The 23,625-nt window shown below is 41.6% G+C and overlaps 1 protein-coding gene across 11 annotated transcripts in view; it reads left to right on the top strand.

The window, feature by feature from the left end:
* The window catches only part of NCKAP5 (NCK associated protein 5), a 405,691-nt gene that overhangs the window by 205,112 nt on the left and 176,954 nt on the right, over positions 1-23,625 (top strand). For all 11 annotated transcript variants that reach the window (XR_001556628.2, XR_001556627.2, XM_032445915.1 and 8 more), the window contains exon 4: positions 13,815-13,878. Coding sequence is in view for 9 of the 11 variants with exons in the window: in XM_032445915.1 (XP_032301806.1) it covers positions 13,815-13,878 (64 nt within the window). In the remaining 2 variants the exon portion in view is untranslated. The remainder of the gene's footprint in view (positions 1-13,814; positions 13,879-23,625) is intronic.

Genomic DNA, 23,625 nt, shown 5'->3' with positions numbered 1-23,625 from the left:
TTGACAATTGCTGGTGCCATTGGCTAGCCCAGTGACAGTAGCATTTTAGCATTTGATTTTTGTATGTTGTGCTGGGATGAAGGCCAGTTGGCCTCTAAAGATAGTTTCCATGGCTACAGTCCTAGTAAGAAAGAAACTGTTGTCACAGCATTTTTCCTTTGGACCTTTATGGGCTTTATGCAAGCTGTCAAGTCAATTAATTTTCATCAGATGTATCGGTTATTAGCTGTTGAAAGCAGGGGGGCATGGGAGGATATATATGATGAAAAAAACATTAAACTAAGTAAAACATCAAGAGATTTCTTTCTGTATGTGATATGGACATGTTTCAGATTTACAGAATCCCATTACTGCAGCATCTGATAGGCCCAAATGCAATCTACGCTCAAAGGACAAGATCCTGAAATTGCTCAACTTTATTTCTGAGAATAAGCAAGCCTGTCACTGGCTTTCACTGTTGCTTTGTGTTGGATGTTGTGATTTTTAATACCTTTTAAAAATGAAATGAAAAAGAAAACCCTACCTGTCAGGAAAGCACACCAAAGTTAGTTTGAAAGTCTTTTGTGCTTCTTACATAGAAGTGCATGGGAAGAGCAGTAAATTGTTGTGCAAAAATAAGCTTTGAGATGAAGATGGTTTCAAGAAGCAGGATGGGTGAAGCCCTGGTTTTGCATTGCAGGAGCTGTGGGCACCCTGCTGGGACTGGTGCTGGCGGTGATTACATCTACCAGCCTGAACCCCGTGTTTCTGGGGCAGAAGTATCTGAGAACTCAGGCTGCAATGTTAGAGTAGTTTGCCTGAATTTATGACACCTTTTCTCATGCTTCCTGTATCGAAGCACTGGGCTGACAGTGTGTTCTCCCCGTAGTTCTGGGTCTGGCTGCTGTTCCCCAGCAATCTCTGCTCTCTTTTGCCTGCTCACCAATTTCCCTCCCAGCTCTCACTCCCCAGGCTTTTCTTCTGTTCTGCCTAGGGACAGGTCACAGCAGTGAGTCAGTGGCTTTCATCATAAGTAGTAACTCCAGGGACAAGCTGTTATGCTGGAGAGGGCCATTATGGAGGTGTGGACATTAAAACTGGAGGAAACTTGTTGGTTTCAGCAATGTAAAAACACCAGTGGGGAGGAAAAAAAAAACAAAAACAAACAAACAGAAAACAGGGTGCTCTGGAGAAGCAGAAAAAGAGAGGAGGTAGATGAAATATGGGCGCAGAAGGATGGAAGCTGGGGTATGGCTAAGGAGGTAAGGGCATGGCCCTGCAGGTTGTGTCCCTGTTGTGTAAGGCTTGGACAGCAAACTCCTGGGAAAATCATATATCCATACAGGAGGGAACAGATCAATAACCCCCAAATGAAAACCTCCAGCAAAGAGTGATGGTGGCTGGAGGTGGAGGAAGAGATGTATAAAGAGAACATGCAAAGGGTCAGTGGGGCAATTACCTCTGGGACAGTGAGAGCTTTTCCTTTCCAACTGTGGCATTTGGCCCAGCCCTGCTGGCTCCAGCTCCGTGGCTGTCTGCCCCTTAAAGACCTGGCTGTGGTGTTCTGCTGTTTGGCATAGTGGGCATGATTTCCTTGGGTACTCATTATGCATTTCCTTGGTAATACTTTTGACACTTGAGATGCTTGTGTGAATTCACTTAGAATCATTTTCCTTGTGCAAAGAGAAGTGACTGATGGTGTTTTGTTAAATGTTTTGCAGACAGTGTTCTGAAAACCAGAATTCCCTGAATTTTATTAAGTATCTGTACAACCATTCTATAAAACCTTTGTGTCAATGGCTGGGTGAGAACTTCGTGAGAGGTCAGTGTAAGGCACTGATGGAGAGCCACAGCCACACAAGGCCTTCACCATCGGCCATGTGTTCTCACTGGCTGTGCATGAAGGGCTAAATATGGATGCTGTGTGCAGAATAAAATCCCAGTGTGTCTCTTCCATGTGAAATTAGGTAATAACCTTTCACTTTGAACTGTGGAAATGGTTTTTGTGGGGTGTCCAGCAATGAACATGTGCTGGTTTTATAGTAAGAAATAATACGCAATCTAAAACCATATGGTTTTCTTCTGCTTCACTAAAAAAATTTCTTCGCTTGTCTTTGGACAACCTCCTAATGACAGAAAACTAATTAAGACAGTATCTTGTAAAGAAAAATATGTCAACATAGAAGCAATCTGAATGTATCAAAATATGATAGCTTTTGCAGCATGATTGAACATGAGAAGCTATTCTGTTCTGATCTGGGGGCTTTAAGAAAGGAAAGCAAATGCATACATCCCTTAGATATCCATCCACTGAGTTTGGAAAAGCTCTGAACACCCAGATGTACTAAGAACATTAATAACATACTCTATATTAAAGAGGACCTTCACTATTTTTTAATGCTCTTGTAAAATACTGTAAAGAGCCCCTGATAAAACTTGCTGATCAACCCTGGGCATCAAGAATATCACTTCAACTGGCTTTCTCCCAGAACACTGCCAGCTATTGGTGGTGTTGGATGTCAAAGCAGATGCTTATTGCAGCCTCATACTGATCTTCTGACTGTAAGGTAAATGCATGCTTCTGGTATAAGCAGCAAATGTTCAAAATGTCCACGTGTGTATTTTCTGTCAGCTGTTTTGATCTCATATAAAGTAAAGGCATGAGCATGTAAGGGTGTGGAATTTATCTGCAAAGTTGATCACCGGTTTCATAAGTGACTGTTTGTCTTTATTACATGAGTGCTTTAAGTGTAGTGCTAGTTTTACAATCCCTAATACCAAATTAACTTGAATTCTAGATTAGGCTCACTTAGTTAATTAGCAAATGCCCTTTACTGGATTTATCTGTCAGTACGGCTTTTGCCCAGGGGATTAAATTCTGAAGTAATCAATACCTTGATTTCAGGCTTTTTCCTGATTCAGTAAATGAGGTAATACTTGTGGTAGTGTTATGTGACCACCGTGTGTAGTTTGATTTTTCTTCCTACCCAAGGTGATGTATTTGGCTAGAAGTGATGACTGTAATAAGTCATTTCAGACCACAATTTATTAATCAGCCTCATAGATAAAACAGTGGAATCTTTCTGCTCGGAAAAAATGCTGAGGAGCTCTATTCAAACATCCAAATTACTATTCAAAATTACTTTCTAAGAGTTATTTTGAGTTGAAACTGGAGAGAAACAGATTGGTCTGAGCATTTGGTTGACATTTGAACATCTGAAAACGTTCCCATGTTACTAGTTCAGACAGTAATTTAAGTCATTATTAGTTTACATTTAATATTTGTTTGGAAATGCCTGAATGCTAACACATCATAACCATGATTCACCCTTATCTTTTATGTTATTTATTTTGTTTGCTGAAATTAAACTTCCATGGAAGTTGATGCTGTTTGAGCTTTGGGAAGCTGGCCTTGTTCACAGAGCAGATCTTGTTGATCTCCTTTGGGAAAGCTGTTTAAGCTTCCCTGAGGAGGTTTAATTTCTCAGGGATTTTGGGGAGGTGTTTGCTTCCCTGGTTCGGGTTTTAAACAAAAAAAAAAAATGTTGTTTTTTTTCCCCAGATGTTTAATTGTAGATGACATAGGAGGACACGTTCTCATAATTTTCAGCCACCTCACAAGTAATCAGAGAAGCTTAAAATTGCGGTTCTACCCCACCTTTGTTGGCCTGTCCCAGCTGAAAGGATACGCAGTGCCTGAGCAGATCAGGAGAAATTTGTAATTAGCGTCGAGATCAGTTTTTTAAGGTTTGGTATTGAAGCAAGTCCTGCTCACCCAGAGCTGGGAGAAGCAATGTGGGTAGCACAGGTGGGTCCTGTGCCAGGCACTGCTCAGTCCTTGCATCATCCCCAGACAATCCCAGGCTGTGATTTGACTGTGTGTGACTTTAAGTGGCTCTGTAAATACACACAAAAGGACTTTCATTGCTCTGCTAGTACTTCTGACGTGCTCTGGTTTTCATTTTCACTGCTGCTAAGTATTACATTGGCAAAACTGTCACTGAGAACTTGGTTTCTCTATCTTTGCTTGAACATGTTTGAAAGCGTTTTGCATATATTACCATATGCTGCATCCATTATTTAAAGTGACAACTGTAATTTCTGTATTAAAATTAGCCTGAGTGTGTGCCAGCCCCTGTTTGATCCAATGCAAATACTGCCCTTTGAGGAGCTGTGCACCGTCTGGGCGAGGGTCCCTGTAGATCCGTGTCCTTTTAAAAGCCAGTCTTTTCTTCTCCTCTTTTAGGTCTGTTGAGACAGTGAAGCTTGAGTCTGAGGTTTCAGTTAATCATCTAATTTGTCAAAACACATAATCAGCCAGAGGCCACTGGCTTTGACTTTATCTCATCTTCTTTTATGGACAGAATGATAGAAGAAACAATTATATCATTAGGATGTAACTGATTTTATTGCTGTAAGGCTGCAGGAATACGAACTCACGAGTCGGGTTATGAGTTTGGTTACTTCAAAGTGATTTTCAGCATGTCATTTGCTTCCTCTTCCTGCCATGCCAGTATGTGGTTGAGACCACGTTATTTTGTTTAAAGCAAAGTAGAGCACATTGGCAAACCTGTGGGAGGACTATGGCAAATCCAGCACTTATCATTTCTCCAAGGAAATCCATCCTGGTACTGTTGGTTGTTTTGTTTTAAGAATAGAAGGAACTCCGTGTTGCTACCTTCCCTCCTTTCCTTTCTCTCAAAGAGCCAGTAGGTCCAGTGAAGTTTACTGACAAGTACAGACAAAATTGAGTTACCTTCTCTCGCTCAATCTTTGAAGTCAATAAACAGGATCTCATTCCTGGAATCAAAAAACTAAGTGGCAATCATCGCCTACCAGCACATCCAAAAGATTTTTATGCAGGCATTTTGCTCTTACAAAAGAATCGTTTCATTTATTGTGTCTGTCACATGCCACAGCCCCAGCAGAAGGCCCCTGCAGGCTGTGCATTGATGCTCAGTGTTTGCCAGGGGCGAGGAGCTGTTGGCGTGGGCTGCACGTGGCCAAGGGGCAACTGCTGTATATCAGGACCTGTTACTCCCTAAGTACAAATCGGCTGCTTTATATATCACTGCAAGCCGATATTTATCTGAGAATTAGCATTTTCCTGTCCTTTTAGGAGCCTTTTACATCTGTCTATTGGTTCTTTCTTCAAAGTGCTTTTTAAAAAAACATGGTCGCCTATCTTGTGTGCATTCACGCACTTTTAACTGCCCTCAGATTGCTGCTACTTGTTGAGCCCTTGCAGGCTTCAGTGTGGGGTTTCCATACACTGTTATCACAGAATGGAAATGTGGAAGTACAAATATGGGAACGATGTGATTCACGTGTCTATGTATGCATAGAAGGCATCAATATGTACCTGGTAGCAGGCTTGGCATATATTTTGACCCATTTTAATGATTTCCTGAGTACAAAGCAGTTGGTGTTGCTGCTGTGCGATCCTGGTGCACAGGGCTTGGTTTTGATGCTCACAGGGAATACCTATGGGGGTCGGCAGTGCTGTCCTGCTGCCTTACTCAAGGATGTGTGCTGCTCAGTTTGCTTGTTTTCTTGTAAAATGCTGTGAAAAGAAATTCTCTCATCTCTCAGTGAGTTGACAGAGGGAGCAAAGATGGGTTGCAGCGAGGCTGCCTATGGCCTTCAATTGGAGGCAGTGCCCAGCAGCAACATGCCTGTGTGACTGAGCATTATCTGTAAGTCTTAATAATGCACTTCTAGTGTTCTTGGGGGTGCTGAAGGAAATGACAAGAAACAATGAAGCTGGTTTAAGGAGTAAGGAAAGGGATTTATTTATTTATTTATTTGAACAATTTTGATCCTCTGTGGTGTTTTCTCTTTTGAGTGGAGGGTCATTGTAGATTTACTACTAAGATGCTTGAAAGCATTGAACAATCGGTCAAGGACAAAGGCAAGCGAGGGAAGTCCAGTGAGTGAAACAGAATGAAATTGCTTTAATTTTATTTCTTGTCCACCAAAAAAAATAGACAATTTTTCCAAGGTATAGCAATACTCAATTAGAACAGGACGTGGATGACAGCTGGAAGATTACTGGGTGTGCAAGAAATGAAACTCGGACAGAGAAAAGAGGTGATATTTGTAAGTGCAGCCTGATAAGAAAAACAAAAGTCTTGATGTTGTAGGCTTTATGGATGGTTTAAAAACACATCAGTTTGTATAGCACCTCCACAAAGAAAAAGTGATCTCAAAGAATACCAGGAATGTGTTGTGATGGGAACAAGGGAGTGGAAAACAGAGATAAGAGGTCAACCAGTAACGAATCTATCCTCTGGTCTGTAAGGACAAAACTGAAACACTCTGTAGAGTACTAGGAGAAAAATGTTTGTTACAGCCAGCCAGAGAAATGCTAGCAGAAGGAAAGCAGGTACTGAGAAAGCAGTGGGATCTGAGAGTGTGGCTGAGGGTAGCACTTGTCAATGTCAGCATATTTCACCTTTCAGCCCTTATTTTTTCCATGAGCTGTGCATTCGGTTTGGTTGTTGGGTTTTGGTTTGTTGTTTGTTTGTTTTCCTGAATAAATGTATTCACTTCTTCTATCTTATTTCCATAGAAATGCAGAAGAGAGCTCAGTGGTGGGTTGCTAGGATCTCTGGCTTGCAGACCCAGTTCTCTACAGCCTTCATCATCATTCTTTGTCATATTCAATGGCATTAAGGTTCAAAAGCTGGTAGTTTACTAACAGCATGTGGAAGGAGTGTTTTGCATGAATGTTAATTGTGGAGTTTAAGAACAGTAGGATTAGCACTAAGCAAATATCTGACTCTGGTGAAAGGTTGACATGGAAGGAACAGATGCTAGAAGTGATGGCAGCAGGCTGCAGTTTGTTGCTGTTAGTTTATGTCTGAGTAGTATCAACTATGAAGAAATGTTTCCGTGATTTTCAGCCTTGTTTGAAACGTGAGTTCTGACTTCATCCTATGAGCGAGCCATCATGTAAATTTCAGTTAGCACCCTTGCAGAAAGCCTCAGGGGATAGGATGAGGGAGTGAGAATTGTTCCATGCTTTGATGCATGGGTTGGGAAAGCTATAGTGTTGTTGAGCATGATGCATTTTATGTTAATAAACAAAGATCATTAACTGAAGACTGAAGCGCTGCCAATCCTGAATCTTTAATGAGCAATAAATTCTCATTGAAAATCCTTTAGGGAAATGCATATCCTTTCAAAAGAATTTCCACAGCACATCATGTACGTGTGACAAATCTCTGGAGGACAAATACATATGGACACCCAGCAGTTGAGGGATTTGTTAGCTCAGCTTGCAAGTCTTTGGCAAAAGGAAAATATCTTTTGCTTATTCTTTTTTCAAGGTCTTCTTGTGGGCAGTCTTATTAAAAGCCAGATTTCTCTTTCACCGGAAATCAACTGAGTCTGTCTGGGTCACAATCCAGGGAGTTCTTCATATGTCAGGAGACATCTTCTGACTTCCATACACTTATTTTCTTTTGAAACAATTAATTTAACATTTAACACAAAATACAGAGATCCATCTGCTCTAAGGATCCAGCAGTTCAAACCATACCCAGTCTGCCAGCCAGAACCACACGAGCTGAGCATCCACCTCATCAAGAGAACAGCTTCCCTCAACTTACCATCAACCATACACTAAGTAAGAAGTTACATGCTCATGGGGTGAAAGACACCACCAGGAGCCACTGAGCTGAGGAGCAGCAGCTGCAGGTTCCCCAGTGGTGCTGTAGTGTTGGATATAAGTAATGCACAAGGTGGGAAAGGGAGAACTGTAAAATTTACTTTCTGCACTGACTGGTACTGGTGGAGGTTGTAAGAATGATGCAGCAACTTCAAGGATGCTGTCAAAAAGGCGCTATTGTTTGGGGTTTTTTAGTTATATCAAAGTGATAACTGCAGTCCTTGTACAGTGAAAAAGTTCTGAGAGAGAAGTTTGGTGCAATTGAGTTGTTTAGGCCTTTTGTTAAATTGATGCTTTCATTTACATAACAATTTAAATGATGATGTGGAAAGAAGAGCAAGCAGTCCTTGTAATAACATGTAGAGATCTATATGCAGCTGCTTCCTATATAGGTTATTCCAAACTGCCTTCTATTAGTCCTTTTCCTCTCTTTTTCCATATCTGTCTGAACACTGTGCTTTTCCATGATATTCTTTGAGAGCTTGGCAGCTTGCCTAATTGTACAGATTCCTTCTGTATGCTTCTTGGATCCCAATTTATGGGCAGAAATTATAGAGCATTAAATACAAGTATTGCTGTTAATGTAATTTTAAAATTTATAAATCAATCACGTCAAGAAATCCAGAAGTTTTGTCCACACCATTGAATTTTGTCAAATTACTCTTGCTATGTATTATGTGATATGAATTACAGAGAAGAAATAATGGGTTTTATAGTTATCTTATTACTTTTAATAAGAAGAAAAATGTAGGGCTGATTCTGTGCTGATTTATTTGTAGTAGCATATGGGATATATTAAAACAGGGGCTGGGGCTGGGCAGAAGTTGACCCTGCTAAAATCCAAGCTGCTGTTTGGTGAATGCAAGAGTTGCATAGTGCTTGCAGCATCTGACTTACAGTGTGACCTACTCTATGTTAGAAATGTTTCTGGGCTTGGTGTTGCAGTGCCATATATTTAATGCTTTCTGTCACTGGGATGTTCGGAGCTTCGTACTCAATGTTGCATTATAATACGGGTGTATCTGCTTTGCCTGCTTACCTACAGTTGTTGCAGCTTACCAGTTTATGGTAAAAAAGCAGAGCAGGTCTTTAACCATCTCCTGCTGATGTTCCGAGACTTCAGAAATCATTGGTGAACACATGTACCCTGCACCTCTTGCTTTGGCATTGGGTTTGAGGCTCAGCCCTGTAGCACCCCTGGACCTACATTGGAGGTTGTTGTTTGGTCTCCTGTTTCAGTGCTTCTGGGACTAACTAGATGGGCTTCTTTGAACTTCTGATTCACATTTCATATACTCTAAAATCCACTGGAAATTGGTGAGAGAGCCCCAGGGATGGCTGCTCTATATTTTAGACTACAGCTGTAAATCTTGTATGTGTTTTTTTCTCCTACTATCCACCCATAATTCCCAAGAAGATACACTTTGTGGAAGCTGCTACTTGTTCGGCTTGTCTGGGTTTGGAAGTATTGCATCCCGTGGAAGAGAGGTTTAATGTAAATGGCATTTTCTGTGTGCTTATCTCTTATTCAGAAGTAAATTAGCAATAAATGGGAGCCTGTGCCTTGCTGATGGCTCAGCCTATCTATTCTGCTTCTGCCTGGCAGCATTACTACTTCTCTTGTACTAACCACTGCCTGCAATTACTGCAAAAATAATTAAATAAAATGTGTACTTGGCTCAGCCTTAAATTCTCAATTAATATTTCTTTGCAAGATGACTTTTATTGCCAGATCCAGCTAAACTATTGCTGTTCTAAACCAACAGTTTCAAATAGAACACAGCAGTGACATTTATAGAGCACTAAGAACATCCTCCACCCACCATCTCCAGCAGCATGGATTCTGCAACCTACTGCAGGGGACCTCTTTGAGCAGCGGAGTTGACTTGATGAGCTCCAGTGGTTCCTTCCAAGCCCTACAATTCTGTGATTCCATTTGTAGCACTGTGGCTCTTGGCTGCTCCTGTATCACCTCCTGTCTGGTGCAGGGCTCGAGGCCGTGGGCACAATGATTAGGGACACTTGGCACATTCCATGACTTCTTACTTTGCTGATTACTCCTTTTTGGTTTGTTTCTTTTTTCTTTCTTTCCCCCCGATGTGAATGAAGTATTCATTCAGACTTTCTGCTTCTCAGAAGTTTAGCATTGAGGATTAAGCTCCAAAGTGGTCTGCAGCAGACACAGATGTGCCCTGGGATGGAGTGTGGCCGCTGTGATTTGACAAAAGCACTGAAAATAAAACAAATCCTTACAGTGTATTTTCAAACTTGACTTTCCAGAGTCCATCCTTGCAAACAATGAGAGGTATAAGATGAAAGGGCAAGTCGGGGTTCATTTTTCTCTGTGGAACTGATCATTTCTGAGGGAAATCCCTGCAGAATGAGGATTTTACAACAAAGGATGAAATGTGAAGAAAATGCTTTCCTGTTCATGAAACAAATTGCAGAGTAGGGAAACAATTATATTTCCTACTTGGGAACTGTCATATATTTTGTCCTCATTCACTCACTGTTTGGTAGGGCAGTGAGTGATATAGGAAATATATAGTAAAATGTAAAAATCTTCCTGTGATGGTGCTGGAAATTCAGGATACCAATATGTGCTATCATGTAGACTGCTTATATGTGATTAAGACAGGAAGGGACAGTGTCAGGGTCTGGTATAACCATTATCTTCCTATGGGATCGTGGTGGTGTAGATTCAACAAAGCATTAAGTTATAGGTGATGTTACTGAGAAGTTTTGCATTCTTTCAGAGTTTTGAATGTGTTCTTTTTTGACCAGTAGCACCAAGAGCTGCTGAAATGGAGGTTTAAAAGCACAAATGAAAATCTTATTCTAAAATTTAGGAAATTGAACTTCAATGCGGTATCAATGCAAAGAGCTAAGAAGGGAAAAAGGGATCTTCATGCATCCACTTTGTCATTTATTGTGTTTGATCTGAGGGTATCAGTTACCAGTGAGAAACTGGACCAGCATTTGTTCAGACTGACGTGGTAGGTGGGGTTTGTGATTGCATCTTCCTGTTGTTCTTCCGTGGGCTGTGAGGTGTCTGAGTTACACAGTTCTGAAGTGGAAACCTGAGCAGTGCTGGGTAACTGTCGCTGGTGCATGGTACAGCTTTTGTCTGGTGTGTGAATGAGTCTCGATGATAGGAGCAAAGGTAAAAGGAGAAATTTCAGTTGGGGAGTCTAGAATGTGGATGATTGCTTGGGGCATTCATGCTTTTCTTGCACTCGTTGGGCTTTACTCAAACTGTTGTTTTTTAGGAACAAGCTACTGAAAAACCCACTGGTGATGCTGAGACTTGAAACGTATCTTTCTTACATCCACACACTGAATACTTGTGTGCTTGCTTCCATCTGGAAGGGATATAATTGCATCCTTGTTTGGTTCCTTTAATTATCTCTTTGCAAAGGCCTCGGCTGGGAATTTTGCCACTTATAATGCATATATTCAATCTTAAGAGCATAAGCTGTGCTTTCAAGGAACATTTTTGTAAACCTTTTATCATTTGTTAGCTGGTTTCGAAAACAAACACGGGAACTTCTCAATGAACGTTTTAATTTTTAAAACCCTCAGAAGGATTTTGTTTTCTAGTAGGTTGGCTGAAGTTGCTAATTAACTTCGTTAATTAATCATGCTATAGGGATGAAGCATGCCTGATTAAAAATAAATAAAGCTGTACGGCAACAAAGCAGTGCTCCTGATTTTTCCTGTTTAGAAGCAAAGATTAAAAAAACAAGATTAACACTGAAGCTGCGTGTCAAATGTTCTTTGCATTGGAAGCATCTGAAAGGCTAAAGCAGCTGAAAGCTTATTATTTCTACAGCACTGTCGTAGTGAAAGTACTTATCCAATCGTAGCAGTGAGGAAAAGCAGGGTGAGAAGAGCTGCTAAGGGTTCTGTCTTCACCATCACTTGGTGATGCTTGGATGCAAAAGCCCTTCTCCCTTGTCGTGATCCTATGTGAAAGTTTCCACTGCCAAAAATTGGTGTTAAAAGCTGTTGGCTCATAGCAGGGCTTTGCCCACATTTCTCACCCGTTACACAGCACGTATTTACACAGCGGTGGTGGGAAGCACCTTGCTCTGGCCAGACGCATCCCAAGTGGATCTGGATGGAACTGCCTAAGGGCTTGCTGTGCCCAGAGGCACTCAGCACCCTGCTCGCACCATCTGCTCAGAGCTGGCATGGGTGCTCGGTTCCTTTGCCTGCAGGCAGGGAGGAAACATGCTGGGATCTGTCTCAAGTGGGAGCCCAGAGCTTGCTTGCCTCAACATTCTCACTATTTTTAGATGCTTTTGCAACAGATGGCTCTTCCACATCCCCTGTTGCAGCTTTTTCTTCTAGATCACAATCTGGTTTTGGTTTTTGGACTTTTTACTAGTAAAAATTAATTCTATTCCTAATAGCAGGGATGTTGTAGACTCTGTATGGGAATGACTACCTTTGCCCTCCTTCGCTGGGGAAGCTGTGAGGGAGACTTTCTGACTCTTATCCCGTAAGTGTGGGGGAAATCTCATCTCTTTGGTGATGGAGCTTAAATGGAAATTAGCTTTATAAAAGTTATAGCATTCCAGAAACATATATATAAGTCTCTTAGAGGTAAAGTGGAAAGGGAAAAGTAGGAGTTGTCCTCGTGCAGAAGGAAAATAGATCAATGTAGGTTGCTTGCAGGAGGAACATGGAAGAGTGGTTTGTGATTGGTTTGGTTGTTGTTTTGTTTCTTGTTTGTTTGTTTTTTCCCCTGCATCTCCTCTCATAAAATATCTTTAGGCATTTGTTTTGCAATTAAAACATCAACCCCTGCCTGAAAGGGCATGCTGGCTTTTTTCCACTAAAACATATTAGGGCACTGAAGCAGTGCAGAAATGCAAGTAGCTGTTAGCAGCAGATGAACAAAATCCTTAAATAGAATGAGCCAGTTCTGTAGTTTGTGATGCTGTGCATTGTGTAAGAGATGGGAGTGCACTAGGTGTGCTTTAGAAGCTGTTTTTATGGTATTTCTGTAAGGCTCTTGATGCTGTACTAACACCACTCCATTTTTGATGTGAGCATCTAGATGTCGTTCTGGAATAACACAGCTGCAGCTTTCACAGGGTAATGGTTGTGTCATGTGTAGCTTTTGCCATTGTTTAGTTTTTTCAGCAATGCATTAATTTGCAAAGCACACTATTACCAGTGCATGGTGTTAATCTGAAACCCCTGTAATAATAAGAGGAGATTGCTCTGGCTAAACCAGAGAAGGTTTAGCAGTTTTAGCATGGAAATGGCCTTTAAGGAAGGCGAGAGGCAAGAGTAGCAGCAGGCTGGGCTGCATGGGCTGGAGCATCAGTGTTTCTGCAGGGCGCTTTTCTTTTAAAAACCAGATATTCTTCCTGAAAAACAGACTGCTTGAACAAGCGACCTTGTTCTTCTCAAATCCATTTCTAGTTTTGGGAGGTGTGTGAGGCATTGTCTCTTGTGGGTTTCCAAAGTAAGTTCCTCTTCACCTTTGTTTCCCTCTCAATGGCAGATTTCTGCTCCAGTTTGTACATATTTGGTACTTGCTACATTTGCCCAGTCCATGAACTGGAACTTTGCTTTTCCATATAGAGTGAGACTGTACTTACATTCCCCTCTTAAAACTTATCTGAAAAAAGTGTGTTGTGATTGCCAAATTCTTAATTAAGCCAGTTAATTGCTGTACAAATCAAGCCAAAGATTTAGGTGACGGCCTTATAGGTTAATAAAAAAACTAATTGCAAAATATGTGGCATGTTTAGTATTTTTAATTTCATTTTGTGCATACATTTGTTGATAAAACAGACTTTGTAGCTGTGTTAATGTCACACAGAACAAAGCTGATGTGCAAGGCTGCTGGAAAACAAATCACACAGCCTGATTTGCATGGTTTCTTTCCATGTTGCCCTCATGATGAGCTACTTTGTTGTTTGAATGGAGCAAATGATATTTAGATTCACTTCATTTGTTATAGTTCTGTTGGCCTGCCCCAAAATAAAACGATAATACAGCCATTAGGTATTTCAGAGCAATATGGCAAAGAGAGCCCTCTCTGACAGGAGGGATACCAGTGTGATGTGCAGATATGAAACCGTAACGTGGACGTGGTGCATTCAGTGAGACATGACCTGCTATTCACATGCTTTTCTTTCCATAGGGAGAAGCTGTCTGTGGCTCGGCTGCAGCGAGAAGTTGCACAAAGTAAGAGCGAAGGAACCATGGTAAGCTGTGGCAACTGTCTGCTTTGCAGTTCTTACTTTACTGCTCCTGTTCAGACCTGAAGTACATTTTGTCTTGCTGAAGATGGTGATCCAAGCATTAAGGCTGTTGTGGGTATGATGATGGGTTGCCAGCCGTGCATTCATAAATTTGAGGAAACTTGAAGCTCTGTCTTGGGTTGGTGGGGAAAGCTGCGGTAGAGAAAAACTTTCTATTTCTTTGCTGTTTTTTCTTACTGGAATGGGAGGAAAAGTAAGTAAGACCATAAGCACAGAGCAGCAATTTTGGATCAAAATGCAGTACATTTAGTTGTCTGTTCAATCTTGGCCAACTTCAGAAACATGGAAGAATGCAAGTATGGAAGACTTCAAAATGGCAGTCTGACTATCATAGTATCATAGTATCATAGTCTCGTGCGGGTTGGACTAGTTTGTAAATCATGTAATGCTTAGTTTGAGAATCATGTAATTCTCTTTATATCTTTATTTGTCATACAGCAGTTTTTGAGATTGGGCTTGAGAGCAAAAGATGAAATGGCTGATTTTTGGTTAACCACCAGTCTCAATTTATGGAGTCTTATCTCTTCAAAACAATATTATTTTGGAGCCAACATGTGCTGAATGTTCTTAATTACTTAATAGCTGAGGAACTCTTCCCATCTGTTAAGAAGTTTGTTTGTCCCTGTCTTTGCATAAAATATCTTAGGCTTCCATGGGACAAAACAGATGGATTCAAAACCCAAACCAGTTCCCTTGAACACACTTGTGGAACTGCTGTTGATCTCAGTGAGCTACCTAGTTGGCTGTGAACGTATTTCATCCAATTTCTTTTTCCCCAAAACCTGATGAAGAAAAGCTGTAGAGGGTTGGTTTGGGGTGTACACACTCCATTTTCTGTGTGATGCAGGGCCATTAGAAACCCAGCTGCCTCCAGTCAGTGCATTTCATAAATCATTATTAGTGGTTAATACACTGTAATTAGATTTGGAGGAATGTAGGTGACTACTGGGAGGAACCTGCTGTGAGCTGATTGCTGGGACTACGGCCAGGTTCCGCTGCAGAACAGCATCAGTGTTGCTGACAGAGACTGCTCAGGACAGGAGCCTCTGTCTGTCTGCCAGTAGTGCAGGGAAAGTGGGCAGTGGGATTTGCTCAGGTGGGTGCTGCTAGTTTGCACGGTGCAAGCACCGCCCCTAGACAGCCCCCCTGGGTCTGCACTGTGGCTGGTTTGGCCACCAGGAGGTTTTGAGGGGGGATTGAACAGGCAGGTTGGCCACAGGGGTGTGTGCTGGGGCAGGGGTCTCTAGGTAATCAGAAGCAAACTCCTGTCAGGTTAAGCTGCAATCCAGAAGTCTGTAGCTGAGATAAAACTTCTACTTATTTCAGAAGTGATTTTGCCTCAGGTGGGCTGGAAAACATCTGGCATTGGTTTTGCAGTTCTGTTTTAATCTTCAGTGTGTAAACAATTTTCAAAGTCTGGGAAGAGCCATTTATGATTTTTAAAAGGTTTTCATTAACTTTTTAAATTCCTTTTCCCCAGAGGCATACAACTAATAGAATATATTGCATGTAAAGTACCCTTAGTGAGACAATTCATGACTTCTTCAAATAAGCAATATTGGTTAACCTTTTTGACCTGGTAATGCTTTCAGTATATGTAATTCCAGGGACACCTGTTTTCAGTAGAAGAGTGTAATTTGTGTGTTGTCTCTGTCCTGCAGTTATTTATAGAGGAAAAGAAGCTGTAACAAGTATGTTGCTGTAGGAGGTCACAGCCTGACAAGATGATTCGAAGGCCATTGCAATTCCTTTTATTTACTGTTCAATAACTTTTGCTTATGTGCTTTTTGCACTTGAAGATGGCACAGAACATGAGAGCTGTGTCCAGTAGCTCTCAGACACCTGGAAGCCATGAAATGCTTTTAGGCACCAGGCCTGGGTGTTGTACCTACCTGGTAGTTTCTTCTGCTGAGGGCCTTCCACTTCTGGTACCTGCAGCCCTGTGGGATTCATCACACAGCACTGCTACCATGGGGTGATTCTGGGTAATTGGTTGTGAGGCAGAGTGTTGTAACCTGCTACGATCTGACAGGTAGCTTCCCAGGGGTGCTGTCTCTCCCTAAGGCAAGTATTACTGTTCCTGTTCTTTCCCAAAGGGTCATTTCCACAATTACCTTGCAGCAACTGCTGGGGTAAGAATGTGCCTGTAGAGACGATTGCTTTGAAGCAGCTAATGTATGGAAATTCATCTGTGTCTCAGGCCTGGAACTGGTGATTTTAATATGAAACACAGCAGTCATTAATTAACATTAATGAACTTGGCTATGAGCAGTGTGGGAGCAGTAAGGGTCCAGAAGATGAGTATTTGAAAGCTGTGAACCAAGGGCATGGGGCAAGGAGCCTGCAGCGCTGATCACTCTCAGGGCAGATACGTATGAAAGGTGTGCAGAAGAATTTTGGAGGGGGATTCTAGGCGTAGAGAGCCTCTGGCAGAGGGTCAGCCTCCCTCTGAGCTGTGTTGGCTGTTGTGAGGGAGTCCTGTGAGTGCCTCAGGGAGAGGAGGGCATTAATGGTGACAGGAGGTGGTGCCCAGTGGGTGCCAGGCAGGTTGTGCCCTAGGGCACCCCAACATAGTCACCAGTATTAACCAGTTTGCACAGATGGGTACATCTGAATACATATAAACTGTAAATACCTGACAATTTGCTCAGTTTTCTCCATTTTATGAACAGCCATCAATAAACATTGATAATGATAAATATTGATGGTTATTTGTTATCAAAATGGACATCTGCTCTACTGCTACCCAGCCTACTAGGAGTGTTAGCAGCACCGAGCTTAGCTGTGGTGTGGCTCTTTCTGTTGCTTTTGACCTTTTGTTCCTTAATGTGCATTTTAGGAATTTTCTTAGTCATGTTTCTTCTGACTCCTCAAAGATATTTCAGTTAATGTAGAGGAAAAGAAAATAAGCATACAGGTCTGTATGCTTCATACTGAATTTAGTGGAGACTGTGTAGGTGTCTGTGGTGACAGATTCCATTAAAATTAGCAGCTTTGCATGGGCGAAGTGTTTATTTCTAAACATCACAGAAAGTGGAAATGCTTTTAGTCATGAAAGTCTTTTCTCTCTCTCTTTTTTTTCCTTTGGACTCTTTATATCCGTACGTTTGAACCTAACTTTTAACTCATAGACTGTTGCCTTCAGGACACAGAACAATACCTGGAAAATTGTTCAGCTTTGTGAAATTTTGGTAATAGTGAACAGAATTGGGTTAGGAAAAATGAGGAAAATGATGCATAGTAGACAGGATGGTCCTTGTGACAGGGTAAGTGTTGTGTTAGCAGAGACCTAGATTAAAAACCCACGATGAACCGTAAATACACACAATTATGTGATGTTTTCATAACTTGAATTCATTCAGTAATTACCCAGAGAGTAGTTCAATATGTTATTTGTGCAGTTGCTCCATATACATGCATGTGACATGGTCGCTTCATTTGTTTGTACTTCTGCATCCAAGTACTTAAAATCTATTCTATTTTCTATTAGTTCAGTGGCCTGTAACCTACACAAAAGAGACTGTACCATTTTGGCAATTTAGCTGTGAAGGTTAAAGTGGGCTGGTAGTGCCTTTTATATCTACATGGCTTTCACTTAGGGTGGGCCCTGGGCTCTGATTTACTCCGTGTCCCGCTGCGCATTTAAGTGATGCAAAGTGATTATGGTGGGCTCTTCCCAGTGTCTGTCTATTCTACACCTGCACCCTTTTGTTAAAAACCCACCATGTTAACTGAATGTGAGGTCCCCACTGAATAGGTTTCCACCCTCTGGTAATCCTTCTGCATTAGATTGATTTATGAATGTATCAGATTCTTTGTTAGCATGTAAACCACTAATTAATTTAAAGCTCTCTGTGGAAAAATTAAAGCCCTGGTTAAGGCTTTCAACAGGCTCAGATGGTGCTAATAATGGAAAAACAAGTTATATTAATGAGTTCTGATGCGATCAGCACAATTCTTGCTTTACAAACAGTTTTAGCTATAAAATAGAAGAGACTGCAAGTTTTAAAATAAAAAGTAAAGTAAAAGGGAATGGCAGGAAAAAACCTCACTGCATAGATATCCTGTTGTTACTAGGAATGGAGTCACTTCAGCTGGTTACAACTTTCTTAAACGTAATGTTTTTAGATATACATAGCAACCAGTTACAAAGCCACTGGGATTCAAATGCAAACCAGCCTGTTTTCCAGATCGAATCAAAACTTCTAATATAATCAGCTTGATAAGATCTCTCTCTTGCTTCCTCTTGTCATTGTGAGCTGCTGAACTGGAACATCACATGGATGTGCTAAGGTGCAGAAAAGGTCTTGATTGAAATCTTATTAAAATCAGTAGAGTTTCTGATTGTATTCTTTACTTTCCCAAACACCAAGCTGTTTTTTGTGTAATTTGTTTCCTTTTTCTTTGATATAGCTACTTGTTTTTGATGGGAAGAAAGAGGAGATCTGCCTGATAGTGCTTTGTTGAGCTGAAATGAAATCAGAAATAAGAAGGCAAAACTCCATTTTGCAGGAGGCTGGAAATGTGCATTGATGGAGTCAGGCCATAACCATGGGAAATGGCACATTGTCTGCACCTCTCTCAACTCTGAGCTGCCTTTGCCTCTCCTGGCTCCCAGTGCTGCTCAGTGCCCCATCTCCTGCCTCACTGCAGGTGTGTGCTCAGCACTGACACTGATCCTAGTGCTGCCCCATCAATCACCCATCCCAGAACCCCTGTTACAGGGAACACAGTCAGCATTTTTCAGAGCTTTTTCACATCTGCACCATGCACCTCATCCTTATACCAGAACAGCAATCCTGTGCTTGTGCTTCAGCCCCAGTCCAATGCTGCTGTCAGTGGGATGGATCTGTGCTGCAGTGGGAGCAGCTGGGAGAGCTGCTGTTGCAGAAGTGCCTGGGTCTTGCAAAAGTAGATGGTATTTAGTAATAAATGAAGTGTTAAAGATGAGATACAAAAGGCTAAATTCTCTTTCCCAGCTTCTAGGTCCTTACATCTAAGAAATCATCTATCTGTGCTTTAATTAGAAATCAGTAGAGAGAGTCACCACTGTAAAATGTCTCTGCATATTCAATGTCCTAACCCAGAAGGAAGCAGCCTGACCCTTGCACCTTCCCCTTGCAGCTGTCTATTTATATAGCCAGCCATGCTGTCCATCTCCTTTTACTGAGGAACTTTGTCATATGGCCCCTGGAGAAACTCAGTGGCATTTGTAGTAGTTAACATCAATAACAGTTAGTGAAATTATTTGCAAGCCCCATTTAGTGCTCCTGGACCTCATTAGTAGTCCATATGTCACCAGGCCAAATGTCCTCACCAACAACTTTGCTGCTTTATCTTCAGGGCTTTTAGAATTTGTAATCCAGGAAAAGATTTGCCTTTTGAATTCTTCCCATGTCCCAAGTGTTTCTCTTTTGTTTGCTTCAAATATGCATGTACGCAGATGCTCGCTGTTCTTGTATTTTAAGGATTTTCTGAATCTAAGCATTCTTCAGGAGTTAAGATAGGAGGCCTCTCGAGTCATTTTCAAATGAATAAAGAAGTGAATCCACTTGCTCGCTCTTGTGAAATTGAAGCACCAGAAACCTGATTTTGTCTGCTCAGAATGATTCTGGCTTTCAGGCTCAGCTCTATTTCTTCCTGCTTAATTAATATCTGTTGTTTTTTTTTCCACCAAGCTCCTCGATAAATTGTAAGGAACGTGTCTGTTAAAATCAATTTACTTCCAGTCTGCTGTTGGCCAAAGTGTGGCAGGAATTGTGTGGCAGAGAGGGGATAAAGCGATCCTGAACAATTCCCCCCAGCTTCGTGGCATTCCCCAGTCTGGCTTTTTACCAGGAGAGGGAGCTGTGTTCATTTAAAACAACACCCGCGTCCACAGCCACTCTGAAAACAAACATTCGATGGCATCTGCTTAGGCACAGAATGTGTGACAGCGTACAAGTAGAGCGCATGCTGCAGTTCTTTTTGCCCCGATGGAGTTTAAGGTTTGTTTGGAATTGTAAAACGTTGGTAGCAGTATTTGAGAAGAGCTTTGCAGGGGTTGGTGCTTGGCTTGGTGCTTGCCTTGGTTTTGGTGCTCTCATGCTGCATGTGCCCAGTGTACTGTTCCAGGTGCCGGCACAAAGGAGAACCAGGGTTAGAGATGAAGGAGCAGAAATAAAGGTTGATCCTCCAGCTGGAAGGTGGCAAAATAGTCTGTCTCCTCAACAAGTTTCTGGGAGTATTTTGTCAATGTAAAAAAGAGTCAAATAGAATTATATAAGAGTCATTGAGCAGAGAGAAAAAACTGTATGCAAAATGCATTTATGTAAGGTCGGAAAGTAAAAGAGAGGCGAACTGTAGAAAGTATGTCAGATAAACTAACTTGCCCTCAAGTAGAAATTGCCATTTATACATTAGATAACAAAGGCAGGAGATGCTAAAGGCAGTACAGAAAAAGCACATGCAGCCTCATAGCATCTATGGGAATATTTAATATCAGAGTGGCAGTTGGCTTCAATGTAGAGCAAATCCCGCTTTATGACCAGAAACAGCTGCACCCCGCTCTAGGCAATACCTCGCTGCCTAATAGGAGTGATGCGCACACGCACTAATAACAGTGAATTGTAACCATTTTCATATCAAAGGTTAAGCTCTGCAATCCTGAGCTCCTCTGGGCAATGGCAGGAGTTGACTCTGGGAAGCTGCACACTCACTGGATTAATGTTCTTGCGTGGATGACCTGAATAGAGGCACCGTTCTGCAGCCTGCAGAGGAAGGACATTTACGGTCAGGTTTTATCTAATGCCAGAAAGCAAGCTCAGCTGGAGCAGAATTAGTCACAACGTCTGGAAAGAAGAGGTGAACGGAAGAGCTGGGCCAACAATTAGAATTTCATGCAAACTGGGAAGGTAAATTCATACAGGTTAATAGGAGTGAAACCCTTGTCGTGGACTTGGCTTCACAGCCTCTTTTTTTTCCCAAGTAGCGAGGAAAATTAGTATGTTAAAAGAAATCACTGTTGTCTCACTGCTTTCCTTTTGTTGATACAAATTCTGGTCACAGTGTCCATCTCTGTGATCTCAGTGTTTTCCCATTGTCACTGTACTTGTATCAACTCTTCTGTTGGTTCTGTGGGTTGCATTACAGTTGTGTTCATGGTGATGGGAGCATGTTACTGATTTACTTAGAGTCTGGCTGCAATAGAGCAGAGAGGACAAAGCAGTGCAGCAATACTGATTCCCTGAATTCTCCTCCATCTGATCAAGCCAGCCAATGTCGGTGAACAATTCCACCACTGGACAGGGAGTGAGGTCTTTAATTTCTTCATCCTTGTTGTCCTTTCTGAACTTATATTATTACTTTTAATATATGACACTCAATAATGCACAAATTAAGATGCTGGGCAGCACCTTCGTTTCTGTATAGGTTGGGGATTAGAAAAAAACATTTAAATGACTGAGTGATGGGGCTGTGACACAGGCTGCCCAGGGAAGTGGTGGGGTCACTTCCACACTCCCTGAAGGTTTTCAAGGTGAGGGTGGATGTGGCACTGAGATACATGGTCTGTTGGGTATGTGATTCTATAATTCTGTGTTTCTAGCAAGGGACAAAGTTGGTGCTCAGTTCTGAGTTTGATGGACGTTTGCTTATTTAAATGAATGCAGTGCTCTGGGAGTTTGTATCATTTGGTTGGTTCTGATCCTTAGAACGAGACAGTTGTGCAGTGCTTTAGATTGCATTGTAGTACAGTGGAACCTTTACTACACCAGCTCTTTATCCAGGAACTAGTGCACTGGAGTCCTGATCCAAAATGGAAGCTCTACAGCACCAAGACAATGTGATAGCTTAGTCCTGTTCCCACAGCTTATGTGTACGTTAAATAGTCTGTTGATGATGAATAAAATAGAGACGGCAGAAACTGGGAAAAATGATTTGCCTATTTGAGAGCACTGAGCACTTTTGAGATAGTCGCAGCACTTAGAGCAAGACTTCAACTTGTGAGTGTTCTTTATGCCATTAAGAAAAGATTTGTTTTGTTGTCCTCCTCTCTTGGCATAGTATTATCACTTTGTTCTCTTCAACTTCTGTATAAGGTTTAAAGTAATATTAAAACAGAGCAAGTAAATGATGTTTTCGCATATTAAACTTACAAACTTAAGCAGCTTTGCATGAATTTGTTTAGCTTGAGCTTACGGCTATGATTCTTCATTTCTTTTCCGCCCTACTTCAGTCTCATAATCTTTAATTCTACTTTTGCTTTGTCAGGAGTTAGCTTTTACATACTTTCTGTTTGTTTTGGCTCTGTGCTCACTGCTTTGTGATAAGGCATCTTTTGATATTCTATGAGATCTTTCATAATGAAGATCTCATGGCATACTGTTCCAAGTCTGGAACTGGTGGCCAGACTTGCTTAAATGTCCTGTGAGAGGCAGCTGTCTAGACTGTGGGAATGACTGTGATGTTTGGACTGTGTTACTTCCATATCATTTGGCATGATGCACTCTGCAGTTATTCTGGAAGTGAATACAAATAGAAGTTCCATGCTTGAACCAGATACTGGACCTTACCTAGTTGTGAGGTGGCTTTCACTTGTTCTCCAAACTGTGCCAATAAGTCATTCTTTCAGTTCAATAACTTAGTTGTGTGACTTCAGATAATCAGAAGATTAAAATCTCTCCTTACTGTACTCAGAAGAAGTCCCGTTCTTCTTTAGTTTTGGTGTCATACAAGTCACGCTACCTCAGTCACCTAATTCTTCTATAATCTTTATATAATACTGTCTGACTCAAATTGGTTATTTGTACAATGGGCTTTATTCTGACTCATCTCCTGTCTGTATGATGGTTTAGGTAGCAAACTCTTTGGGGAAGAGGATCTTACAATGCTTGTAAATAGTGCTGAGAGCCATGTGGAGCCTGGAGGTACCGATGTGCTGTGGATAATCACAGCCTAGCTACTCAGGATGAATAGTGAGAGGGAATTTGGCTCAGTATGCACAGACCATGCAGCAGTCATTTTGTAATTACTTCTTTACACTGCAGATTTGTGATTGGCATCCACAGTGACACTGCTTATTTAGAAATGATTTCTGAGTTACAGATTAAAATTATCCTCTCTTGGGAAAGCCTTGTTTCTGTTTGTACCTATTAACGAGTTCCCCAAGGCAACAACTGGCAGTTTTTCAGTTAAAAAAAATTTTTCCTTTCCTGTCAGTGGGGTAGCAGGTAAGAATTCCCAGAATCTGTGTATGATTGCCCCAGATAGCTGAAATGATGTTACTCCCTCAGGTGGAAATCTTGTGATGTGGGAGATACTGTTTGGAAAGACATGCATTAAATCAGAAACTGATAGATGTTTTCATACTAAAGATAGGTTTTCAGAGCTGTTGGCAGTGTTCAGCAGCTGTATGTGACATCAGTTGGTAAGGGAAACCTCTTCACAAACTGAAATATGTAGGAGGAGGTGAGTGGAAAGTTGGGGTGTGAAGAACATGTGTCATCCAGCACATTGAACAGGAAGAGCTTTAGAAGGAATGTAAACAGGCTTTCAGAAATATCCTTGTGAGCCCCCAGGTGGCAAGAACATCAGTTCATAGCAGCTTATTTGATCTAACACAGGTGGGATGTAGAAACGTCTGTGCTTAGTGCTTCCCATGGAGCTGCTGACATGCATCTGGATGCCAGGCAGGGACAGAGCCAGCTGTGC

The sequence above is a fragment of the Coturnix japonica genome, chromosome 7, assembly GCF_001577835.2.
Source record: "Coturnix japonica isolate 7356 chromosome 7, Coturnix japonica 2.1, whole genome shotgun sequence".
NCBI classification, from domain to species: domain Eukaryota; kingdom Metazoa; phylum Chordata; class Aves; order Galliformes; family Phasianidae; genus Coturnix; species Coturnix japonica.
This window is presented reverse-complemented; position numbering and strand designations above follow the sequence as displayed.